We start from the raw sequence: 16,542 nt of genomic DNA on the forward strand, positions 1-16,542 counted from the left end.
AAACACTTTCTGAAACGTTGGTCATTTTTCTCTGCTCCGTTAATCACGCCATTAAGGTTGCGCAATTAAAACGTGCCCAATCAGCAGCATGCTGGGGATCCATCCATAATAAATACCAACAAACATTCTTTGCGATAAATACACATTGCAAGCTATTTTGTTGACTTGCCTCTCAGCACAATGCTCTGAGTGAATGTATGTTCCCCCTGGTAAGCATTGATGCAGCATATATGCTTTGGGCTTTTATTGTGAAAGGTAGAAACGGAAGGGGTGAAAAGGGTGAAAAATATACAACACAAAGACGAGACATATAGTATTAAATGCTGGTTCTACGACTGCATGAGAGGAACGGAATCAGGATGGTCAAAAAGCAGCATTCTTAAAGAAACAGAAACAGAAACATTGCAGGAAGATGAAGCAAACTATTTTCACATGGCTGGCTCTGGACAGGCCAGTGCATGCCCCAACTGCAAATTGAGAAAATACCTGCAATTGGTTCAAGAATAGTTATAAACCTTGAACTAGAACTATAAGAGATTATGTTAAATACCCAAGAAGCATTAGGTTGATATAGGCGATTCCGTGGCTCGAAGTTATTGGTCACGTAATGGAAAAATACGAATATGTGCATGATGATTTGAGTGCACAGAGCACTATTTTGGTTTATTTAGTATATGTTACTTCTGTATTTGGATGTACTGAACACCATTAGTGATATACAAGTGAAATATATAGCGTGGTACATGAGAAAATTTAAATGACACATGACAAATCCAAAACGCACGATTTGCAGATTCGTCTGAATGTCTGTACTAAAACATCTCTAATTTGTTTCTGCTTCTCTTTATCAAAGTAAAACTTTGCAGCGAGACTGTTCACATATTGTGCAATGATTTAGTAGAGGTTCAAACCTGCAGCTGCATCATTCCAAAGAGATAATCCTCCTGAAAGTGCTTTATTTAATTTATTTGGTTGTGTGCAATCTTCATTTACTCTTAACCGGTAACATATAAACTGATATCTATATCATATATATCAAATCGGACAATATCATATATATCAAATCGGACAAGTGTTGCCTTTATTATAATTATCACCCTTGAGGGTAGCAGAGATAAACTCGTTTTAGTATGGGTATGACAGTCATGTGACCCGTTTGTCAGTGAAGTTCATGTCTGACTTCATGTCATTCTATACACTGATTCCAATTAAACGTAATATTTTCATTACATTATTATGGCTTTTCCTCCTTATTTTAATGTAGTGTTTGCCTCCAAATTACTGCTCAATAAAAGAGTTTAAGACACAAAAACCCTCGCTGCAGACAAGATGTCTCTGAATATTCTTGCACCAAACTCAACGGCCACGAAAGCTGCGATAAGCTGAAGTGTCTGAATGAAAATAAATGAATTTAAGTTGATAAAGAAAGTGCTATCCATACGCAGAGTTTCCCTCCCGTGACTTGGCATGCTGAGTTATTGGCAAGCAAAACCGCATAAAGAAGTGCAAACAAAATTTACAGGAACTCCTAAACTTACCCACATTGCACTCTCCAAATGTAACACTCTGCACCTCCCTCTTCCTTCTCGCTCTCTATGCTACCCCAAAATAAACACACCAAAAAAAAGAAACCACAACAAAGCTGCGCGGAAACTCACCTCACCGATTGTGACAAAGTGTCCTCCACGGCAGAGAGCAGAATCAGAAACAACGGCACCGACATGAACTGCAACGAAACCCCAGTGTGCATGTTTAAATCCCAGAGAAACCTGAAGCAAAAGTAGCTCGAAGGAATTTCCCCAATCGTTCTCGCCTTAAACGGACGGGACAGGAAGAGAGAGTGAGAGAGGGGGAAAGAGAAGGAGCGAAAGAGCAGCAAGCTGGCCCTGAACTGGCTCAATCCCTTCAGAGGCCAACAGTTCTCTCCATACAAGTGCCTTTGATTAGTCGTGACTCTCAGACACAGGCCTGGGCAGGAGCAGGAGTGGGGGGAAAACTGCCAAAATAAAAGAAGTTAAGTCACCAGTTTGAGATGTAATTAGAAGCAGACTGTTTTTTAAAAAGCTTTGTTTCACTCCCCCCTTTCTTTTCCAGATGTTCTCTCTGTAATGCTTCGCTTCTATACTTCCTTTTGATGTAAAAGGCCGTTTCTACGTCGGCGTTTCGGCATAAGAAAAGCACAGGTGTGGATGGTAAACAGAATGACGGCTGGATCCCATTCAGCTGCTCCGGGGGTTCAGCGTCCTCGTATTGTGCACGGTCATAGTTCACAACTGACTGGAACACTCGGGTGGAAAAGATTATTTATTAATGTTATAAGCGACACTTGTGACGACTCAAAAAGGGAGGATCAAGTTGGCCCCGAACGATGCTGCAGAAATAGTCCAGCATCCGATCTGACAGAGTTACCATTTTAAGCCGCGCCGAATGCATGAAAAGTCATTTCGGCAAGTCTCAAAAGACTGTCTGCCTATCAGAGGCAGCCAAGGCTGATCAGATATGTGTAGTTAGTATAACATTCAAATCATCGGGACAATTGTCCCCAACTACACCGACACCTGCACATACTGGTACTGTGCATTGTTAACTAGTGGGCAAAAACAGTTTTAACAGATGATTTAAAGGGGAGATAAACAAATCATGATCGCGAAAAGACAGACAGGAAGACAAACAGACCAACATTCAGACCGACAGACAGATAACACCTGGAAAAATACTAAAATCCGCTTCAGTGGTACCGCTACATTAAGTATCTCCAGATCCACATTTCGATGCACCTCATACAACCACAGTTTTTAACGCAACCCCTGCCTTTAATATAATGCTTCCTCCAGACCACGGTCTGCACATTCTGTACTCTGGCAGCATTCAAACTGTGTGATACAAGCCCAGGCCAAGGGGGGGGGGGGGGGGGGGGGGAGCCTATGAACAGCTAGGTCAGCTACACGCAGTAGCCTGAAGTGAAACTTTCATCACCTCTCATACCACAGGATCTCTATATTGCTTTGAGTAGACCTGACAGTGCCGTACTAAGCTCAATGATTTATGAGGGCTCCAATCAAAAGGTATGCATGGAGGAAGTCAGGCTTTGTTTCACTTGGCAGGGAGGGATCCCTCTCCCTGGACGCACGGACATGCAGATGTGGTGTGTAGAGAAGAATCAACAGAATAAAAAAAATACAGCACAGACATAACAAAAAAATCAGCATTTAATGAAAACATAAATAAATGTTTTTTTATTTACGAATGCCTTTTGATATTAAGGGCCAGCAATTAGGAGAAAGAGAAAAATAATTAACATTTTGTACAAATGTTTATACAATACAGTTTTACTGCTATACAGGTACGTGTGTTTACCCGTGTATATATATATTTATAATACGGGTAAATGAAATCAAGCATTCTGATTGGTTGAGAGTGAGACACACGGTGTACTTTATTGAGCCATAAAGTCCTGTACACCTGTTTACATTTATCTGAGAGTTCCATATCAGTGGGCACTCAAAATAACAGGTAGATTTTGTGCGGCCGTTATTTGTCATTTCAAGCTTGAAGGTTACCAAACATGTTTCGTGTGAACTTTGATATTTTGGGGGAATGAATTTTGATGAGTGGTTAGCCGAAGAGGAACTTCAGGTGGACGTCATGCTACCATAGATAAGAAAGTCATTGAGACCTATGACATGTTGCGCAACGAAAAAAAGTTCCCTTCAAAGCTACTGGGCACCAAATCTAAATGAAAGACAGCGTTGGAGTAATAACTTAATAATAATAATAATAATAATAATATCCTTCTGGAGAAGGCACTTCAACACCGAGCCACCGGCAAAGAGAGCAAGAGTGGTCGGAAGCAATATCATCAGAGACGAAGGGGACATGAGGGTTCAACACCCTTGAACAGGACATTATTGACGATACAGTCCTGCCTCTCGTACCTTATTGCTTAAATATATATATATATATATATATATATATATATATATATATATATATATATATATTTAAGCAATAAGGTACGACGCGTCGGGCCTAATAACACCCTTGAACAGGACATTATTGACAATACAGTCCTGCCTCTTGTACCTTATTGCTTAAATATATATATATATTATATTGCTATATACTGTATTATTGACGATACAGTCCTGCCTCTCGTACCTTATTGCTTAAATATATATATTTAAGCAATAAGGTACGAGAGGGAGTATCATTGTATCATTGGTTGTTCGGAACAGCAATTTCAATTAAATATATCATATAGCAGACAAACACAGTGATATTTAAGAAGTGAAATTAAGTTTATAGGATTTACAGAAAGTGTGCAATAATTACTTAAACAAAAGTAGGCAGGTGCATACATTTGGGCACCCTTGTTGTTTTATTGATTTGAATACCTTTAGCACTAATTATTGGAACACCAAATTTGTTTGGTAAGCTCATTGACCGGCGTCGCGGAGAGCCGGCAAACCCTTGAACAGGACATTATTGACGATACAGTCCCGGCACCCAGACTAACACCCAATATGATTTATTTTCTTATTTTTTACGCAACCCCTGCCTTATATAATATAATATAATATTATTATATAATATAATATATAATGCTATAAGGGCCAGCAATTAGGAGAAATAGAAATATTACAGTAATGAAACAATTGAGGCAAACAAAAAGTATTTGGGAGGCTGTGGCTGAGGCAACTTGAGGGACCGTCGACTGTTACCATGGAGACGGCCGCGCGCCTCCGCTGCATGCGCTGGCGCGCCTGGATTGATGTGATTGAAAAACCGGCGCGCGCTCCCGCACTCTCCCACATACACAGTCCCCAACGCTACCGAGAAGAAAAAAAACCCACAGCTGATGTCATGGACAGGACAAGGCACGGCGGATAAGGGAAACCCTCCTCTCGTAAGTGACTCAGTGCTTTTCTTCTTCTGCTTCCTCCATAACCCGCCGCGTCGCTCGCCGCGTGCTGTATAGCCGGACACGCAGCTGTTGTTGCTTTCGGGAAGCTACTGACGTGCCGCTGCTGCTGCGCGCTAGCTAGCTCGTCGGTGCTCCAGGAAGTGGAGGACGTCCTCGTCCTCCGGAGTAGGCCTCGCTACGAGCCCGCCGCGCGTTTGCTTACACCGTGAGGCGTCCGCGCGGTCACGTGCCCCGCTTGCTGCGTTCAGGACACGTCCCGTGGTTAGCTTGTTTTGTTTTTTTTTGTTGCCCAAATGTAGCACCTTTTTTTTTTTTTTTTTAGCTCTCGCTCGTTTCCATAGTAACCTTGGCTCGGTCGACGTCAGGCCGCTGGGCTCTCCATCCCAGGACGGAGATGCGTTTCCTGATTTGAACAATTTCCTGATTGTGCGAGACCGGTCACGTGCCACACGGCAGCTTGTTGACGAGGCAGTTGAATAATTTTCCTCCTAAAAAAGTGTTTTCACATTGGTCCATTGCAGCCTGCGAGGCCACGTAGGTGTCAGCCATCCTGTGGCCGCAATGTGTGAAATGATCCAGGTGTGGTTTGATTGATTTGGTTTTCTTCCATTTTCATTTAGAAAACCTTCATGGAGTTAGCTGACTAACCGTACTGAACAGTACTGACACCTGAACCCGCAGACAGAATGCTGTTGAGAAAGCATTTCAACATGCAAATGAAACTTACCTGATGAAGTGATGACATTGAACATTGGCTGTGCCAAAAAAAAAGCTGTCAGTTGTGTGCAAGTGATCAGGTGGTTTTGTTTCTTATTAATAGTCAGCGCAGACTTCATATACCTCCGTATCAATACGTACTGATGCTCCTGAAGCTGCTCTCATGAATATTCTGTATGGGTCAAATGACTGGACGTCATGTGAAAGGGTCACAGAGGATTCTGCCCCTCAGCTCTGGAGCGTCGAGGCATCTTTCAGCTCACGCTTTCAGATGCAGCAGGCCGTTGCTGTGTTTGACGTGTTGCCTACAAAGTTGCAAACATATTCCTCGAGACGTAGCAACTTTAGCATTCATTGTGGAGTTGCGTTTCCGGTCACTCGATTGGAGGTAAACCCCAATATTCAATCTCTAATTTAATTTAGCTCTCTATTGATCGAGCGGCAACTCCCTGAAGGAAAATGTTTTCGCTCATGCATTTTAGCTATTAAATGCTTCATATTCACCAGATCAATATCAATGAATGCACACAGAGGGACTCACACATGCATTCTGTGATTTATAAATGAAAGACTCTCCACAAAAATATATTATATTATATAGTTTATTGCACAGAATGTTGTATTATTATTTGTAAAGGTAAAAAACATCCACATAAAAAAAAAAAGATTCCCGAATCTATTTCAGATGCGCACACAAATATTTTCTGTTTAAATTAATGCAATCAGAATCCACAAATAAATGGATTTATAAGGATTTCATATTTCCATAAAAAATACATTTGATTTAAGTTCCATTTATATCATAACTGTTGAACCTGCTTGTGTGAACTTCACTGTATTTGTGAGTGTGTTTTTTTTTTACCCTCCCCTGACATCGCTCAACTTCACCAGGGTACTGTAGTCCGGTGTCTTCTTCATTCTGAAAGCAATATGTTTGTGTGGAGAGAGCCATTTATAAATATAAATGAATCACAAAATACATTGGGGAATCCGTGTCACTTTCTACGTTACACTTGATAATGTGAACCATTGTTCGTGAATAAAACACTGGTAGATGCAACTTTTAAATCAAACAAAACACGGACATGGAAACAGGATGCCGACTGTTCTGCCGCCGAAGTTTCACTCTTTCGAGGAGTGCACATTTGTTGGGAGTCTGCGAAGAAAGTTTGCAGACTCCCAACAAATGCTCTCACAGTTACAATTAATATGCCCAGTGATCGCATCCTGCCCGTGAGCATGTCATGTCCTCGCTCAAAATGGGAAGTAATTGTAGTCTTTGCCATCTATACTCCCACATAATAGCACTTAGACCCTGTAATTTAGTTTTCACTCTTCTGCACGTCTCCATCTGCATATGTTAAGTGTAGCAATTACACTGGGAAATTGCTTCTAACTACATGGGGTTCATGTGGACAGTTTCTTTTCTTGTTGGGAGCATAAAAGGAAACAAGGGCCGATACAGTCACATTGTTCTAGCTGCATTCCCGAGTGTTTTTTGTTCTTGTGCTTCGATTGTACCTTTTTGAAAGGTGTGTGTGTGTGTGTGTGTGTGTGTGTGTGTGTGTATATGTATATGTATATGTATGTATGTATATATATATATATATATATATATATATATATATATATATATATATATATATATATTTCAGGTTTTGACACTTAAAAAACCTTTTCAGTCAGGTCAAGACAGGTTTTCAAAAGGCTTTAGGAAATTGATGCCTGTTCCTTTTCTGAATCTTTTCTTTTAACTGATAATCTGTTGTTCTTTTTCTCATTGAATTGTATTTCAGTTCACTGTTTTCTTGAAGAATTGCTTTGCTCAAAAGTCAAAACATGCAATTTCTGCCGTTCCAATGGAGCCATGCGGAGAGTTTTGGATGCATCCGCTGAGGTATCTGTCTCTGAGACTTCTGCCTCACTCCCAGGAGAATAAATAGGGGTGTCTGTGCTGGAGATCAGACTGGAGACGTAACCCCTCCAAAGAGGGCAGAGTAGTACTTGCTATCTTCTGATTTTTTAAAACAGAAAACACCCGTTTAGTGTTGTGATATTTACTTGTGAATGACGTACACACTATAGCCACCAGCAACTTGGAAACTTTCAGGCGATGCCCTCCGCCCTCCAGCCAGTCAAGTTGCCACCTTACTTAGTTTTTTAAGTTACAAGAGGAGGTATCATACAGATAACTTCTCATTTAAACTTTACCGATCAGCTGACTCTTCATCCTTTGCCGTGCTTTCAAAGGAGAGCAAGGGGAATAAACGGGAGCAGGGCAGGTGATTTGTTTAAAAGAATCACACTAAATACCAGTTTTACAGTATAATTTTTTTTAAATGGAAAGTTACTGCGAAACAAAAGCATACCAAAATGTATTATTGTTACAGCATGCGTTTTTTACTATAACTTTTATTATAACATGACCTTTTTGTACTTGAAGTCACTTAAAACTTTAGTAAAAAAAGGTTTATTTGTGCAAGTTTAGTGTGACTAAATGTTACATTTATTAGATCCTGCAATTAGAAGAGTTAAGAATCGATTTTGAAGCGGGAATCTTTTTATATATATATATATATATATATATATATATATATATATATATAAAAATAATACAATACTGAAAGATGCACACCCTTTATAATGAAGGTGAATGGAAGTGAGCTATAGGCTCTCTGTTACTCTGGGTGTGACAAGCCACTTTTCTTGCAGTTTTCCTTGACACTACAAGTAGTAGGTCCTATTAAAAAAAAAAAGCATCCAGAATATTAAAAAGGGTGTTGTTTCTAGAAAGATATGTATTGTGCTGGGTGCCTCACAGACGTTGTATTGAGGCGTTGGGGCCAGAGCTACCAGATATTCATACCACAAGCAAAACACTCAGCATGGCTTCATTGTGAAAATAAGTTTATTTTTATATGTATGGACGTCGGGTGGGACTGCATAGCTGTGTGTTGCTGAAGCTGCACCTCGGAGCACTTGTGAATATGCTCTCTCACCCCTCTTTACTGCTCTTATGGCTGCTACCCATTCACTGGCCGCTGCCGCAGGACCTCCAGGCCTTTAGGACATTCTCCTTTTTGCACCTCTAGTCTGTCTCTCTGGTTGGTTTCTCCACCCCTCTGTTGGCCTGGGGATGAACGCACCAATGAGGAGCCTCACAGTGAGTGTCGCCCCCTCACCCCCCCCAACCACCTCCTGGTCCTCCTCCACCCCCATCTCTCTCCTATCCACAACACCTCAGTCACTCACTCACTCACTCACTGAGTGTGTCGCATTATATGCCTTGGTGTCAGACGTGGTGGGCATTCCTGTCTCCTCTGAGCGTACTGTAGATGTGGGTAGTGTACTGTACACCATATGAGCCATGATGTTGACTAACTGTTGTGTGTTATTTACAGGGTATGCCTGATCGCATGTTATGTGCAGTGCTGGAGCAATTTCAGCTTTACTTTTCCCTTTGGTATGTGCGCTTTGTCTCCATTCAGAGTGTCATTTCTTCTTGTGTTCTTATGTTGAAACGGCCTGTACACGTTTCCTTTTTTCTACATGCACACATGCACGCAAGACACACACAAACATGGTAAGCACGGGTAAAAATAAAATAAAAAAAACATAAACGACGTCAGCACAGCTAATCTACTGAGTGGTAAGTGACTGGAGCTGTTCCTATGTGAATACACTCGTCCTGTGTTCCATGTGTGCTATGTTGTGCATCACGGTGGCCATTCAACAATGCAACACATGTGTTTGGTTTTAAAGAGAACACCTCTGTTCTGGCAATTCAAGTCAGGGTAGTTTATTCTGCTGAATACATCTCACAGTAATTACATCCAGAGGCCACGATCGGCATGCAGCTTATTTAATACGTTGGTGTTATATTTAGATGCTGGATAAGCCACAGTGGACTTTGTCCAGTTACCCATATGTTAAGAAGTGCACTGGTATTTTCTTTAAATTTCAAGTCAGTTCCAGTTATTGTGGCCATGTATACGACCGGCCAAGTGGCCTCTTTGCTGCACTTTTAAAATGCATTAATTTAGATTTCTGTTCCACCTGATTTGGAGTTACAAAAGGTGGTACACCCCCACTGCCCGGACTTGGATGCAGCCAGAGTGTTTCTCCTGTTCCGCGATTACGCGTTGTTCACCGCGTGGTCTCACCCCCCACCCCCACACCTCCGCTCTCTCTGTCAGATCCACTCTCTGTATAGCACGGCGAGCCCCAGCATGCTGAAGAGGAAACAGAGCTCACGGGTCGAGGCCCAGCCCATGACAGACTTTGGGCCGGACGAGACCCTCGCAGACAGCGCCGACATCTTCTGGATCAACAAGCCAGTGAGTTTGCCACGCGTTTCCCTTTCCCACGCCGGCAACGTTTTTTCCAAAAAGTTGGACGCCGTAGCATGTAACCATTTTTTCTCTACTCTCGTCCTCCTCCCGCAGTGGGTGCACACTCTGCTGCGGGCCTGCGCCATCATCAGCGTCATCTCCGTGTGCATGAACACCCCCAAGACATTCGAGCATTACCCTCCGTTGCAGTACGTGACCTTCACGCTGGACACCCTGCTCATGTTCCTCTACACCGCCGAGATGATCGCCAAGATGCACATCCGAGGGATCATCAAGGTAGCTGCCGAAGGAGAGTCGCTCGGTCACGTTGCCTAAAATCAAGTTAACGGGATTTAAATATGTTTTTATTCCACAACACTGAGATATTGAACTACAAATGCCCAAAAAGGAAACATCAAACTAAAGAGGGAAAATGCAGTTTCATTGTGACATGGACATTTTAGCAAACAAATACTACATTTAGTTTATAGTCTTTCATTCTTTTCTTCCATTTTGGTGTTATTAAGATATCTAAAAAAGGGGGAAAAAAAGAAGAATTTGGATGAAACCTATCGGAAAGGTTGTGGAGTATTGGAATGATTATTGGATCTTTTCATGCTAAAATGGCACAGTTTATGTGCATATCGCCAGAACACATTGGAGGCAAACGTCCCGTTACCGGCAGCATGGGAACACTGAAGTACACGTTTTCAGTTTTGACAGAGCCGCTTAGCCAGTTTCTGCATAATGTGAGTAGAATTAGGTAGCAGCCACCTGGCAGCTGACCGTCGGCCCTTTTTGTGTTGCGTGAGAGATCAGTCACGCTTTTTAGAAACGCAATCTCAGCGGTTGCATCGAGCTGTACGTTCAGGTGAATCAACGCGACTAAAGAAATATCCGAGGTAGACCCATAACGTTCTTCAGGAGCATCCAGGAATGGACAGCTGGCAAATGAAAAGGCCCGTAATTACTGCCATAAATGTTTTATTTGTTTGTTTGTTTGCTCTTTGTCTTTCTATTTAGTTTAGTTTTGAATGTCTATCTATGCCTTATGTAAAGCGTCTTTGTGTGTTTTGAAAAGCGCTATATAATTTCGATGTATTATTATTATTATTATTATAAAAAGTACGGACAGCTTAATTGGCAAATCAAGGATAACAAGCAGAGGGAAGGACACCAGTGCAGGGAAACTGCACGACAACCAGAACATTCCATCTTCTTCTGTCTTAAAGAGAGCTAAAACACATCTTTGTCCGTAAAATATTTCTGTCCATGTCAGGTCATATTTGTAGATTCATCATCTGTAGGTATTTGTATTTTAAAGTGAGAGAGTATGTGTGTATGTAAAATTATTTTTATATATATATACACTTTTTTTGGGGGGGGTGGTTGGACATTGAGTCAAGTCCTATTTTGTAGATAGTTAATGAAAGTAAATAAATAACAAAATAAATAAATAAACAATGATCCTCACAGCATGCTAAGGTAATTGCACACTTTTGTTCTTTGTCAGTGTGTAATCATCAAACATGGTCTTATCTGTGGAGTGTCAGCACACAGCCTCCTATTTGCAGCCTTTCTTCCTGTGGAAGACTGACCCCCTAAGTCTCTGTCTCTCTCTCTCTCTCTCTCTCTCTCTCTCTCTCTCTCTCTCTCTGGAAATTCAGCATGCCCATTATATATGACATCTCAGTCTCTTCATTCTTCTGTGTTGTCACGTCGAATACAAGGCTGTTTAAAAACACTGCGGTCAGACTGTCGAAACGTGCACATTGGTTTCTGATTCCGTTTTTTGTTGTTTCCTTTGGATATTTCCATGCCGTTACTTTCTCACCCTAAGACTTTATCAGATTTTTCCAGAAAGTGACGGATGGCCACTCGATATGGGAACCATTTTCAGAGCCATGACTCTGAGCAGTATTAAATCCCTAAAACGTAATGCATCACCTTTTCGTGAAGTCTCTGGTCAACGATGATGCATACAATCTGTGTTCAAATTTCTGGCTCCTGTGTTTTCTGTTCCTCTTCCGTGTTGATGCCTCTGCTTCTCTCTGCGCAGGGGGACAACTCCTACGTGAAGGATCGCTGGTGTATGTTTGATGGATTCATGGTGTTTTTCATCTGGGTGTCCCTGGTGCTGCAGGTATATTGCAACATTTACAATTACAGGTTTCATTAATATTTTCCTTTCACCCCTGGAAGTGCTTGGACAGCGTTGCAGTTGCTTGGTTTTATTTATTTATGTCACTTGTTAACGATCCAATCCTCTTTGTGTCAGGTGTTTGAGATAGCGGATCTGGTGGATCAGATGTCTCCGTGGGGAATGCTGAGGATCCCCCGAGCGCTCATTATGATCCGGGCCTTCCGGATCTACTTCCGCTTCGAGCTCCCCCGCTCCCGCATCACCAACATACTGAAGTAGAAAAACACCGTCACGGGCATTGCTCCTCCCTTCACTACGGGCCCATGTAAAAACTAAACATGCCTTTTTTTTTTTTTCTTGGCTTTTTCAGGCGATCCGGGGAACAGATCTGGAGCGTCTCCATCTTCCTGCTGTTTTTTCTCCTGCTCTACGGAATCCTGGGCGTTCAAATGTTCGGGACGTTCAACCACCACTGCGTCACGAACGACACGCAGAAAGGGTAGGAACCAAGTTTGAGTCCGGGTGCCTTTTTGTTGTTCGTTGACACTCTTTATAACTTGTTTTAAGTACTACATGGTCATCCTTTTACTCAGCACCTTTTAAATACCTTGACGGAGGCCGGCTTTATTGGAGGCAAAGCATTTTCTGTTTCTACTGAAAACTGTTTTTCTCAAGCAATAATGGTTAATGAAGTCGTTTTAGGGAGCTAGGAGATACACGCTGTACCCCGGGTGTCTTTTTCTTATTACAGTTTATTGAGGAGAGCCAACACTAAGTGCAAAAAACATCCAAGCGGAACCCCATTGGTACACACGTACATGAGCCTGAATGCATCCAGCTAGACATTAAATCCATGCGCTAAAGGGCTGTAATAGCTGGCAAGCATATTTGATCATCTCATAAACAGCCTATGAATACAGTGACTGAACAAAAAAACTAAATAGTTCTTCCTGTACTCGCAAGTTAATATTGTGATTTTCTGGTTTGCAGAGGTGGTAGCTTGTTTTATGGTCTGTCTGAGTGAAACACTGCAGGGGGTCTGCACAATCTAGATCAGGGGTTCTCAAACTGTGGGGCACGCCCCTCTAGTGGGGCGCCATGGTATTACAGGTGGGGCGCAGGGGGAAATGCAGAAAGACCTTTATTGAGAACTTCCCAAGTACAAAGTACACAGACATAAAACTACTTTATTAATAAATACACGGTGAAAAGCCTGTACCTTCGTGTAAATGTTTACGTTACGGCAGATTTGTAGTGGCTAGCAGGCTCATTGCAGCCACTAATACTAATAACACTTGATGGCTCATAAATATCTGCACTCGTTTTGGAAAGGTTGCACGTTATTGTTGTTTGAAAAAAATATGCAGTGTAAAACTCAGTAAAACTCTTTATTGCCAAATTAGTTTTTTGTTTAGTGCACTTTATTGTTATCTTGAAAAGATATTCAGTGCAAAACAGGTTAATTGCAGCCACAATAAGCCACCTGGTTTACTTGAAAGTGATTGCAATTTTCTTTATTCTATTATTTAAAAAAGGATGGAATAAATATTCATTTTGTTACCATTTTGTTGGGGCGGTGGGACCTGAACAAATAACTAAAACAATTAAAAATAAAGTGTGTGTGAAGTTTGGTAAATCAAAACTGTCCTCTTTTCACGCATTACTGGGCATCCCGCTCTCATGAATCGGATCAGTCAGTACTGTAGGTAGTCACCTACTGGGCTGAGTCTCAGATCCCGACGGCATCTGGTCTTTAGTAATTCATTTGGTGTGACCGTCTAAGCAGCAGCCTTACACATTAAATGTGTTCCTCTTTAAGTGGAGCAGCACCTTCTTTCCATATCCAATAGCGTTATTAATTATAGTAATTTAGAAGGTACATAGGCAGGAGCTCATTACTAGAAGACCCTGTTCACTTTAAACATCGGTGTTCAGCACATTAGTGCAGCAGGAAGCGCAACAACAAAATAAAGTCATGCTCCTTCAGAATATTCAAAAAAATGGCTCCTTTCAGAAAATATTCAATGAACCTAAATGTAACTACCCTACTCTTTAAGTGTCATTATCACATTCTAATTAAAGAGAAATCACCAGCATTGTAACGAAGGTTGTGTAGAAACCCCTGGGTGTCGGCACCGGGGGGGATGCGCTCAGATCGGGGAGGGGTGACGGTGTGTGCAGACCGCTGTGCCAAACCGCTCAGCATTTAAACACCTTTTGTGAGGGTTCTGATTTTAACCATCGGCTTGAGGATGATGGCATAATACAGAGAGTAGGAATCCCCGTGGTGACAAAAGACAGGGGGGGGGGGGGGGGGGGGGGGGCTGCAGGCAGAGTTGACGCTCATTGTGATAATTAACAAATTCCTACATTGCCCAGCCTTTATGCATTAAGCTCATTCCTGCTTAACGGCTACCCGTCTATCTCCCTTTCTACACATGGCGTGCGCCCCGAGGGACACGGCGGGCATTGACCGTCATTAGTAGCAGGAAAAGATGGCACACGCCGTTGTCATAGTCACAGAGCTCTGACGTCCCTCTAGCAACATCAATTTGTTTGCCGCTGTGCGAATATATGGATGTTAGATGAAAGGGTTTTTGATTTGTGACCAGAGTGGGGTCCCCTTTTGTCGATGTCAGGACTTCTGCGATTTGACCTCGACGTTATTTAACTCCACGGAATGAATAACGTGCGGGGTTTTGTTCAGAACTCGGCAATTGCTGTTTTTATTAAAAATTAAAAAAAGAGGGGAAGAAATGGACATTTTTAAACATTTGTTTTCAAATTGTGTGGAGAATGTAGGAAGAGTGTGATGTTAGCACATCTCATGCTAAACTCACCGATGCAGTGGTAGTTAGTTGCTAGCTGAGGTGGGCGGAGCTTGTTGACGGGACCTCGCATTTTCCAATTATGCAAAAGCATTATAAATTAATTTAAGTTCAATCAGAAACCCCCCTTCCCCCCACCCCAAATAATCTATTATCACAAACTCAGTTTTTTTAAATATTTGATTCACCGAATTATTAATGTTGCGTTTATGCTGGACATTTGGTCTCTCATCCGAGGCTTCATTCATCTCCTCTTTGTCGTGGTTCATTTGATAAGATACAGAGGTATCATTCCGCCCCGGCGTAATAAGCTCTATCGGATTCATCACCGTGCCTCTGATTGCCCTTTGTGATAGCGCAATAAATTATCCTTTCTGATCCTGTAACCCTTAATAAACAATTTGGACGAATGTCTGGGCAGCCAATTTGAAGGCATTCATTTTCATTAGAGGAATTAAGCAGCTCCGATGAACACCACCTGTGGCTAAAAGAGGGGGAGAAGGGGGCAGTTTGTGTGCAATCATCTGTGTAATCGTGTGTGTGTCGTATGTGTGTTTCTCGTGCTTATTTTAAATGTGTAGCTAGCCATAAATATTTGACTTTTGCCATAAACTCCCTGATTTCATTATAGAACACATTATCACTGTCAAATCTTAATGATACAGCTCACAATTGATACTTGTAGCTATTTGTTTTTGATTTGTTCATCTCTTTGGTCAGTAATGTGACATGGAACAGCTTGGCCATCCCAGACACCCATTGTTCCCCTGATGGGGAGGGCTACCAGTGCCCTCATGGCTTCAAATGCATGGACCTGGAGGAGCTGGGCCTCAGCCGACAGGAGCTTGGCTACAGTGGTTTCAATGAACTAGGTATGAGCTGCACACTTAACACGTTTAATGCATCCGAACATGCGCGCGCATAACTGTCCTATAAGGGGAAGAAATGACCCCGGTGTGAGGAAGTGATAACTGAAGAGCGGCACGTACCGGCTACCGGTGTGAGGCAGTGCCAATGCGGCACTCATCAGCTGAGCGGCGCTCAGTTCCAGTGTCGCTGTGCACAGTGCAGCGGCACTAATCTTTAGATGGCCGTGAAGGAGAGGGAGAGCTTCACAGTAAACGCCACCTTGATTCAGACAGTATAAGCTGCAACGTGGCGCAGTCAGGGCAGTTTACAGCCGGAAACGTCTTGGTATATCAACACACTTTATAAATATTAATGTAGCTTTTACTGTGGCGCCTAAGTGCCCCGTATAAAAACCCTGATTTTATTATTACGTGCGGTCATATTCATAGGAAAGGTTCTCACCTCCTAAAAGAGTTTATTGAGGATACAGATGTACAATTTTTTTATTTACACCCATGCAGAGGGAATAAATTGTTCATAAAGACACACAAAAAATCCCCAATAACAACCACTAACATCAGAACTTTGTCTTTCGTGGGAAATGTTACAATCGGCATTTAATCCCGTCACAAATGACTGCAGTAGTCACGGGTAGTTATGGACTCCATCTCCGTCAGTGATGGAAACTTGACACCTGGTTGGGTAATGCTCTATGACGCACGTTGAAGTGATTTGAACAATCCTTAAAAT

General features: G+C 42.1%; 2 protein-coding genes across 4 annotated transcripts in view; one reads left to right on the forward strand and one right to left on the reverse strand.

The window, feature by feature from the left end:
• Window positions 1-1,870, reverse strand: part of itgbl1 (integrin, beta-like 1) — a 41,640-nt gene extending 39,770 nt beyond the window's left edge. Inside the window, exon 1 of the mRNA XM_034561961.1 lies at window positions 1,659-1,870. Coding sequence (XP_034417852.1) covers window positions 1,659-1,750 — 92 coding nt within the window. The 5' untranslated portion in view covers window positions 1,751-1,870. The remainder of the gene's footprint in view (window positions 1-1,658) is intronic.
• A 7,192-nt stretch (window positions 1,871-9,062) lies between these two features.
• nalcn (sodium leak channel, non-selective) overlaps window positions 9,063-16,542 on the forward strand; it is a 61,729-nt gene continuing 54,249 nt past the window's right edge. For 2 of the 3 annotated variants that reach the window (XM_034561526.1, XM_034561527.1), the window contains exons 1-6: window positions 9,871-9,978; window positions 10,087-10,269; window positions 12,032-12,115; window positions 12,251-12,390; window positions 12,486-12,614; window positions 15,664-15,815. In XM_034561526.1, coding sequence (XP_034417417.1) covers window positions 9,871-9,978; window positions 10,087-10,269; window positions 12,032-12,115; window positions 12,251-12,390; window positions 12,486-12,614; window positions 15,664-15,815 — 796 coding nt within the window. Of the gene's footprint in view, window positions 9,105-9,837; window positions 9,979-10,086; window positions 10,270-12,031; window positions 12,116-12,250; window positions 12,391-12,485; window positions 12,615-15,663; window positions 15,816-16,542 lie in introns of those variants that run through there. The other variant, XM_034561525.1, reaches the window with a different exon arrangement.

This window comes from Cyclopterus lumpus, chromosome 21, assembly GCF_009769545.1.
Source record: "Cyclopterus lumpus isolate fCycLum1 chromosome 21, fCycLum1.pri, whole genome shotgun sequence".
Taxonomy (NCBI): Eukaryota; Metazoa; Chordata; class Actinopteri; order Perciformes; family Cyclopteridae; genus Cyclopterus; species Cyclopterus lumpus.